Source organism: Amblyomma maculatum, chromosome 7, assembly GCF_055883805.1.
Source record: "Amblyomma maculatum isolate TAMU_Amacu chromosome 7, ASM5588380v1, whole genome shotgun sequence".
NCBI lineage: Eukaryota > Metazoa > Arthropoda > Arachnida > Ixodida > Ixodidae > Amblyomma > Amblyomma maculatum.
In genome coordinates this window covers 82,319,546-82,329,565 of record NC_139350.1, presented here as the reverse complement: position 1 = coordinate 82,329,565, position 10,020 = coordinate 82,319,546, and the positions used below count along the sequence as shown (strand labels likewise).

Below are 10,020 nucleotides of genomic sequence, written 5' to 3'. Positions count from 1 at the left end.
AATCGGAACGGACCGGACCGACGGCGTCGCCCGTTAACATGTGTTCTGATGTCACTTCCGAAGAGCAACCGCCTGCGCAACTGTCATAAACCTGCGTCAAGCTGCCACTTTACCTTGGCCGCCAGTTCGGAATCTCCCCTGACACAGTGGACCCGCGGTGAACATTTCGTTTTTAGAAGAGGACCGCAAACTTAAATCCCCCTTGGAATGGGAATTCTTCGGAGTCGAAGGTGATCTATGCTCGTCCGCTGTCAGCTCGCTGCCAGCCTTACATGAACTTAAGCGTCCAAACGGCCGTGTCTCCGCCGACTGTCGATTTATGCGCCTCCAGCTTTCCGGTTCTGCCTTCGTAACCGTTGTACTTCAGCCCGTCGAGCACGGCGAACCTGTGCCGCAGTGCCAGATGGCCCGGCTTCATCCATTGCGAAGCGAAGCAAACGCACACACGTTTGTGCAATGCTGCCCAGCGACAGCCGCCACGTCCGCAACTGATACGCCCCTCTTTCACTGTCTTACTCTCTAACTGGGTGCATCATGCGGTCGCTCCACCCCTCAGTGTTCAGTCGCATGATACGGTCGTCATCACTTTCCCTTCCTTCTCTTCAAGTTCACGGAAAGATGGGTGGACAGAGAGAGAGCGGCCGCTCCACCTCCTCAATGCTGAACCGCGAGACGCACGCATAGCCACCTTCTCTTTCTCCACTTCAAGTTCATGAAGAGAGGTGAGCGGCTTCGGACAGACATCGGCGAAATCCGTGATTGCGGCTAGTAGTGCTACGCACTAAAAAAGATATGCCAGGGTACTTCAGAGAAATACAAACATTCACTTGAGTTGAGGTTGGGCTTTAGGGTTTAACGTGTTAAAGCGACTCAGGCTATGCAGGATGCCTCCGACCACACAGGTGCCTTGCTTTTCACTTCCGTCGAAAAGCGGCCGCCATGGCCGGGATTCCATTCCGTGCCCTAACCATTGCACCACCGTGGCGGGGCTCACTTGAGTTCAGCACAGAAGAATGTTAAGAATTCTCGAAAACGTTGGTCTATATTCACTGGGACACCCTAGCAGAGGATTTTCCAAAATTTTGGCTTATGACATCACAGCACTAGACGTAGCTTCCACTACAGTGAACCAGCAAATTAGTAGTCAAAAGCTCACGGAATATCTGACTGGAAAGGTTTTTCATGTCCTGCAAAGCACCTTTGGTGAGTCAACCCTCCTCCTCCCACCCACAGAAAACAAAGTTGTCAGCCTGCGTTAAAAGCAAATGGTAGGGCTCACGAAAAATGGCACGCATCGCCGCTTCCCATCGTCTCTCAGTCGCATTGGGACGTTAAACACCATAAACCAAATCAAACCAAATCAAACCAAACCAATCAAGCCTCTTCCCATGTTGCAGTAGCTTCTGTAATGCGGTTCTGATGTACTGTCACCATAAATTAAATGCAAAACAAGAAAATAAGAACAGGAAAACATGACTTTTAAAAAAGTGAAAATGAAGACTACAGCAGCTACCTTCCACTTTACTGATGCAAAGAATGCTGCATGCACCCTTACTGTATTTATTCTTCACCAGGCAAAAATTCTGAATCCTTGTTTGGGTTGTGGTTATACTGTTAAGATGGCGAAAGCATAATGAAGCAAGCAGCTTAGAGCAGTTTTGAAGGAAGATGGTATTAAAGTTCCATGCAACATGCAAGTGCCAGTGGTATATGAAATAAATGAGGCCGAGGTAAACCACTGCTCATTCTTGCTACTGTTTTTCATTTAACATTTCCTCTCCAATTTTTCATACTTCAAGCAACACAGGTGTGAAACATGTAGTGCAGTGATGCATAATTTTTTTTTCTTGCCGAGCTTCATGTACCTAAACAGGCACTGAGAAAAATGCAAGCTTGTTGTCGACCCAAACCGTGGTGCTTTCCAAGCACTTGCACAACAAGGTTTCTATTTAGGTAGGAGCAACTTTTAAAGCAAAATGTACTGAAAAAGTATGCACATACAGTTTGGGCAATAATATGGTACAAACTCTGGATGTTTGATTTGAACTCTCGATATGACCCTGTATTATTCTAGAAACTTTATTTCTAGAACATTATTTCAAGCTCCATTTATGAAAATTAAGCTTAGAAATTATTACTTTGCAAAGTAAGAGGAAACGTGGTTAGAACCTCTAATGTACACAATAACGTCCACCGCAGTGCTTCATCAACACAAGCAAGCAAGTGCGAATAGCGGTCTTCAGTCACAAACACCTTGCCGGGGGGGTGCAGTGGTAAAACGCCCGACTACTGTGAGTACCCGGTTTCGAACCCGACCTCGGCGGCTGCGTTTCGATGGGGGCGACACGAAGAGGCGTCCTTGTGCTGTGCGAGGTCAGCGCACGTTAAAGATCCCCATGTGGTCAAAATTACTCTGTAGCTCTCCACTACAGCTCTTCTTCCTCCCTTTCCACTTTCACTCCCACCTTCCTGCCTTCCCTTACGGCGCGGTTGAGGTTTCCACAGAAAACAAGTGAGACAGTTACTGCGCCTTTCTCTTCCTATAAATCAATCAATCAGTCACAAACGGTAATATGACAGCGTTTACTTTTTCTAAAACAATGCTGCAAAAGGAATAAATGAAAAAATGTCCAAAACAGTCCAAGCTATAATACTTGAGCTGAGAAAAACGGCTTCATTAAATAGACTTGGTTCCTTTCTATCTACACATCAGCAGAATCTAGCACATTTTGTTTGTAAGTTTTTGCATGCAAGTTTCCTAAGTATTATTAGGTCCCTTTTTTATTGTTTTCCCGAAGGAAAGGTAATAGATCTACATCCATTGCATTTGACTTAGTTTCAGTTTCTGGATTTGGAACAAAAACAAAACAATGCTCAGTTGTTCTCACAAAACGATTTTAAGATGTGAATACCGCTTTTCGCTCCTTCGTCGCAACTTTTAAACGTGCTATTCTTGATGAGACATCTAGGTCAGTTAAAGAAATGTTCATGCTAGGATGCATAATGACACTCCGGCAATTGCTGTTGTACTGTGCTACATGCACAAAATCATTAAAAGGAAGCGATATCACAGATGTAGCACACCTTTCAATGTAAAAACTGGGCCTTTCTAGCAGTGTGCATCAAGATTTGCACCTTGGCCCAGAAACTCCCAGCCTTGTTTCAATACACTGACCATCACAGGGTCACTGGGGCTTTGTCCAACTCTCGAGTTGAACAGTGTGCCATGTGGCCATGCTCACCAGACTAAAGTTTCGCTAACAAAGCTACTAAAGGACTGTTCTGCATCATGTACAAAACAGTGTAGAATAAAATATTGTAATATTGAGTCAACGACTCAAACGAGATGAAGCACATTCTTAGCAAACTGTTTTTACTTTCCACTCGGCGATTTCAGATTCTTCTAAAAAGCAGCAATTTCCGCCCTGTCTCGTAAGCAGACATTCAGCAAGTAAGTGAGTGATCAGAGTAGAGGTTGGACTTTCCGGTTATATTGTTACGGGAGATATTCACAGTACTACAGTTGTCTACACCACTGAGGGTGATCCCAGCACAGCACCAGCACAGCACAGCCCTCGTCTGCGTCTTCTTCTTCTTCTGGGAGTCAGTCACACTTCTTTTTCGTCAGCACGGCCAGCGAATACCGCTTAGTAACACTACCCCCCTCGGGAAAAGCACAGTCCCGGTGCGTTCTACGTTTGTGAAACAGAACGTGCATGATAGGGCTTCAGGCGGGACACATGCACTATTTCAGAGGATGGCGATCTGGACGAAGATTTCGGAGGCACAGATTCAACTTCGTATGTGACGTCTGTCACGGGGCGCACAACTCGGTAAGGGCCTGTGTAACGGGGCAAAAGTTTTTCCCATAAGCCCACTCGACGGCACGGGAGCCACAGCAAGACGAGTGATCCAGGAGTGTAGTGGACATCACGGTGGCGACTGTCGTACCGAAACTTTTGAGAGTCTTGGGATGCAGAGAGCCTGGCGTGAGCTATCCGGCGGGCATCATCAGCGCCGGCTACGGCATCACTGGCGTAAGCACTGGTGGTGTCTGCCGCGGGTAGTGAGGTGTCAAAGGGCACTAACGGATGTCGGCCAAATAACAGATAAAATGGGGAGTATCCAGCGGTAGAATGGACAGATGAATTGTAGTCGAATGTCACAAAGGGTAGATGAACGTCCCAATCCCGGTGGTCGTCAGACACATACATGGACAGCATGTCTGTGAGGGTACGGTTTAGGCGTTCCGTGAGGCCGTTGGTCTGGGGGTGATAGGCTGTGGTGAATTTGTGGCGGACGGAGCACGAACGGAGAATTTCGTCAACCACTCGCGACAGAAAGCAACGGCCACGGTCAGTTAGTAGTTCACGAGGTGCACCATGATGTAGAATCACGTTTTCTAGGAGGAAGTCAGCGACGTCTGTGGCGCAGTTGGTCGGGATGGCTCTGGTAATAGCATACCGCGTGGCATAATCGGTGGCGACGGCGATCCATTTGTTCCCTGAGGCGGAAACTGGAAAGGGCCCAAGAAGATCAACACCTACACGGGAAAACGGGTCAGTGGGTATGGGGATCAGCTGCAAATGGCCCGAAGGCAAAATTGTGGGCTTCTTTCGACGCTGACACAATTCACATGCGGCAATGTATTGCTGGACGGAGCGGTAGAGCCCTGGCCAGTAGAAGCGTCCGAGCAGGCTGTCGTATGTGCGAGAGACACCCAGGTGGCCAGCCGTTGGAGTATCATGAAACTGGTCAAGGATGGTGGAACGCAGATGTTGAGGAACGACGAGCAAAAGGTCTGCGCCGTCTGGTCGCATATTGCGTCGGTATAGGGTGTTCTCGTGAAGTACATATAAGGCAAGAGATGGGTCAGGTCGACCGCAGGTCAGACGGAGGATAATGGAATGGAGCAAAGGATCCAAGTGTTGTTCGTCAGCAATGTTAGAAAAGGCCGACACAGACAAGACACATGCGTCATCGTCAGAGTCGGTAAGACTTGGGGAGTCGATGGGATGACGAGACAAAGCAGTCTGCATCTTGGTGAAGCCGGCCGGACTTGTACACGACGGAAAATGTATACTCTTGTAATCGAAGCGCCCAGCGCCCCAAACGGCCTGTAGGATCTTTGAGGGAGGAAAGCCAACACAAGGCATGATGGTCTGTTATAACAGCAAAATGCCGGCCAAACAAATAAGGGCGGAATTTTGCAATAGCCCAAACAAGTGCCAGGCACTCTCGCTCTGTGATAGAGTAATTTTGTTCGGACGTAGATAAGAGGCGGCTGGCATGCGCAATCACCCTTGTGCGGCCGTGTTGTCGCTGGGCAAGTATAGCTCCAATGCCATGGCCACTTGCGTCGGTACGGAGTTCAGTATTGGCAGATGGGTTGAAATGGGCCAAGACGGGTGGAGTTGTTAGAGCAGCAATAAGTTCCGAGAAAGCTGCAACTTGTTCAGGTCCCTAGGAGAATGAAACGTCTTTCTTTAGGAGATTGGTGAGAGGACGAGCTAGCGCGGCGAAATTCGGGACGAATCGTCGGAAATACGAACATAGGCCAATAAAGCTTCGAACATCGCTGGATGAACGTGGAGTGGGAAAATTTTTGACGGCACGAATCTTGTCGGGGTCAGGCTGAACGCCGGCAGCATTAACCAAGTGACCAAGGACTTTGATTTGTCGGTGACCAAAGCTGCACTTTTTGGAGTTTAGTAGCAGTCCCGCGCGGCGAAAAAGCGCTAGGATTGTAGAAAGGCGACGGAGATGGCTTTCAAATGTAGACGAGAAAACTATTACATTGTCAAGATAACACAAACACGTGGTCCACTTGTGATGGGTGATGAACGCGTCAGGGGTGATGAACGCTGTTTTTTCACGCTCTCTCTCGTGGGCAGAGATCTGCCAGTAGCCGGAACGAAGGTCGATGGACGAAAAGTAGCTGGCTCCGTGCAAAATATCAAGCGCGTCGTCAATACGCGGAAGACGACAGACATCTTTTCTGGTTATCTTATTTAAATCACGATAGTCAACGCAGAATCTCCAACTGTTATCTTTCTTTTTGACCAACACAACAGGGGATGCCCAGGGGCTACTGGTAGGCTCAATTATGTCGTTCGCCAACATTTTGTCGACCTCTGTTTGGATGACGCGTCGCTCGGCAAGCGAAACACGATAGGGCCGCCTGTGAATAGGACTGGCGTCACCGGTGTCAATGCGGTGACTGACAACTGTGGTTTGACCCAATGGGTGCGTACCGAAGTACAGCACAGCACAGCCCTCGTCGGCGTCTTCTTCTTCTGGGAGTCAGTCACACTTCTTTTTCGTCAGCACGGCCAGCGAATACCGCTTAGTAACAATATGCTGAATAAAATTTAACAAGCATATTTTTTCATATTTAGTCCAGAAGAGAACATTTTTTTCTGGCAAACAATATTTTCGAAAAATGACTTACTTATAGTGAACAAACAGTGCTTAACCAGCAGGTACTTGTAGCTGGGGTTTCCCAGTTTGAAGAAGCGCTTACGTCATCGGAGCAACACTGCTAATCAAGCTCATTCAATTAGTTTATCTTCAACTCGTGTAACTCGTACTCAATTACGAGTTGTCTATGCACTGAATGACAAAGCTATAATGGTTTAAACTCAAAATTCCAACTGCGAGCTATGAAGCAAGTTACAAAGATAGAGGGATGTATATTGGACCAAGGTGCCTTAAATGGAAGAGAGGTCCAGTTCTTTCTTGAGAAAAGTGCGCGCAGTTTTACGAGCCCCTTAATTTGAAAAGGTATGCCCCGATGCGTCTTTAATAATTTAATGCAGCCCCATCTTTCATCTCGAGTTCCAACTCTGTCATGTAAAACAATCTCGTAATGTCAAACAACTCAAACAACCGACCAATCAGAAAATGCATCACCATGTCTCCTGGACCGGAAAGTGAACCCTCTTCCAGTATCACTACCTTGGCAACACCCTTGGCAAAATATAGCATAAAATATTACTCAAAGCACAAAGACGCATATCCTCTTCAGTTTGGTCATGCCTAATGCCTTGCACTGTTACTGGAGACAATAAGAACTTCAAAAACTTTACATCTCATACCATATTTTGGCAGAGAAAACTAGGTCCAAATGGGTATGAATGCCATCTCTTTGACTAAAAGAAAGAATGGAAAAAAGAACAATCCGTCGGGCAAATAATTTTATCCTTGCAAACCTGCATCAATGAAACGAAACTACCAACAACAAAAGTGTTTTGTGTAAATACAGACAGAAAACCCGTGTTGTGCTTCCTTTCACCTATGTCTGCACTGATGAACAAATTAGTCGCACCAACCATTGCAGACACTGCCAATGCATTTTTTAATCACTACTTCAGTTCTTCCAGCATGCATATTCTAAATTTTGGCCCATGGTGTGCTCCCAGCTGTTTCCTATCCAGGTCATATACACACTTCATGTTCACAATGCTAGCTCTCCTTCAATGACTGACCTCATGAAGCAAAGCTACCACACCCTAGTCTCCTACGTTCTTCCTTGATCTTAAATTATTTGCAGGTAAGCTTTTAAACCCACACCGAAACCACCATCGTATACGGACGCACCATGTACAGTATACGCTTCACATCCATGTCACTTTTGACGCTGAATGAAGCGTCACTGATGTCAGCACGTTCACAGAGCACACACTGGGTCCACAACTGGTTTATTAACAAGCTGCATGACAATGTTGCTGCAAAGCCTACATACACCATTGCTACATCTTCAGAGTCACCAGAACAGCATTGACTGCAGTGACACAGAGGAGTCACAGCTTAGCAAGAACACGAGTAAGCATCACAAGTGTCGAAATCCTTCGTGCCAATGCTGTAGGTGGATGAAGAAGCATTCAGGCCTTCCGTTGCGCGTAGTACATCTCTAGCAGCTTGTTCACCTTCCCGTACTTTACGTTCACCTGGTCGAGTGTCATGTTGCCTGCCAGCGGGGTGAACTGGCCTGGCATGACGGCGATGTAGATTGTGAACAGCGCCACGCTGTTCGGTGCCAACGCGTCCTGTTCTAACTTGTCCGGGGCCAGCCACATAGCCAGGAACTTGGACAGGTGGTTCACTGCACAAGTCCACAGAGTATAAATGGACAAGGAAGCATCAGAGAACAGAGCGCTAACAAAGGCCATGGTAAGGTCCTCAGCTCGTTTGTTATAGAGAGGTAAATGTGCTAAGTCAGTCATTCCTTTCTTTGCCACTACTGTAAGGCCGCGATAAACGGCAGCTTTTCTTTTTGGCACTTGCACGCGTAGCCCCACGCCACGTCCAAATGGCAGCCGGACCCCACTTCTCGGAGACAGAATTGAAGTGTTTTGTTTTTTTTTTCTTTGCGCCTCTCCCCCGGCGCCGGCCGCTTCCGAGCAGGCTCGGGGAGCAGGAAATTTCCGTTTTTGTCACCCTCAGGCATTGGACGACTTTCGGGGCGGGACAATAGATGCGCTCCCCTCTGCCTGGAAGGGCCTGTTTTCCAGGAACACGCTTTGTTGACGCCCTCCTCCCCCCCCCCCCGTGGCGCCGCTAACGAAGGAACGCGGCAGTTAATGGAGCCGTTCGACAGATGGCATCTCGAAGACAGCCAGAAATTGGGGTGCGCGGGATGGTGCTGTCTAGGGAGCAGTTTCGATCTTTGTCCTAAATGAAAGCCCGCTTTGACCTTGTCCACACGCGGCACCTCTCCCGGTTCGGGCAGTAGCAACCGCGACGAGCACCTCCCGCTAATGGCCACTCACTGTATTGTCACCCTGGCCCCTGTGGCTAGCAAAGTAGTGTCGTCGTCTCAAAATTCCCGCGGCGCTTTTTCGCAAAACGCGGCAGCGGCATTTTTTTTTCCATGTGGACCGTGAGATAAAGAAAGGAGGACGAGTACCGATGGGGAGATGTTGTTAACCCCCGACTGGAAAGAGCGTGCAGCATGCACGCTGCATTTTTTTTAAAGAATTAAGGACCTCGGTCCGATATTATAGCCAGCCCACCGGTTTTGGGCATTCTTAATCAACGGGTTTGATTGGCTGCGTAATTTTGAGGCGGACGATGTGAAGTGACCGCTCTCATATCTTTGTTCTTGCCATGAAAAAGTGGCAATCAAACCCGGTTGGGCAGTTCTGTCCAGTCGAGCACAGCTGGCGACTCCATGCTCGGCACGTGAGCTTTCCTGTTCTGTGTGAGATGTTTTGTGCTTGTGATGTACCTTTTTGCTAGGGCGGTGGCAGCTCTGTGTGAGGCCACCAGTGTAAATTCAGTTGTTTTTGTGTATACAATCTATAAATATATCTTCCCTCTTCGTTCAACATCAAGACTTCCTGACTTGCCATATTCCTTCGTCTGTCGAATTACCCTTCTGAACCTTCGGAAGGCGACACCTATTCATCACTACTACTACTTCCTGTGCGGTCATTCTATGGTAATCAAAGCCACCCTTACTGGAAGACACTACCAGCTACTGATATTGGAAAGATTATTTTGTAGTATACACCTATTCATCAGTACTACGACTTCCTTTGCTGTCATTCTATGGTAATCAAAGCCACCCTTACTGGAAGACACTAACAGCTACTAATATTGGAAAGATTATTTTGTAGCGAAAGCGATAAGGTCACAAACAAAGAGTTTCGCGTGGTGGGAGGCACAGAGCCGTTGCCTAGCAACCGCTACAGCTGCCGGACGCCGCGTGCTTACCGCGCCATCTGGCATTCAAGAAGAAATCAGATGTCTCATCTTTAATGCAACAACATACTAGATATAGTGAGTAGAGCATCTTAATTTTCTTTCTTTAGCGTGAGGATGATAATAGTGATGATGATAGGCTGGTCAGCGGCGCATTTCAGGCGAGCGCGCAGTCGTCAGTGGACGGATTTGGATTGAATTGGACAGGATATGATTGGATTGTATTTCACTGGAATGAACTGTACTTTATCGGACTGGATTGGTTTAGATTATATTAGATTGGATTGGAGAGGAGTAGGCAGCCCAGTGCCAGGC

The 10,020-nt window shown here is 47.6% G+C and overlaps 1 protein-coding gene across 3 annotated transcripts in view; it reads right to left on the bottom strand.

Moving 5' to 3' along the window:
- Positions 1-7,883: 7,883 nt before the first annotated feature.
- Positions 7,884-10,020, bottom strand: part of LOC146183755 (E3 ubiquitin-protein ligase RING2-like) — an 80,516-nt gene continuing 78,379 nt past the window's right edge. For all 3 annotated transcript variants that reach the window (XM_084608757.1, XM_084608756.1, XM_084608755.1), the window contains one exon: positions 7,884-8,104. In XM_084608757.1, coding sequence (XP_084464883.1) covers positions 7,884-8,104 — 221 coding nt within the window. The remainder of the gene's footprint in view (positions 8,105-10,020) is intronic.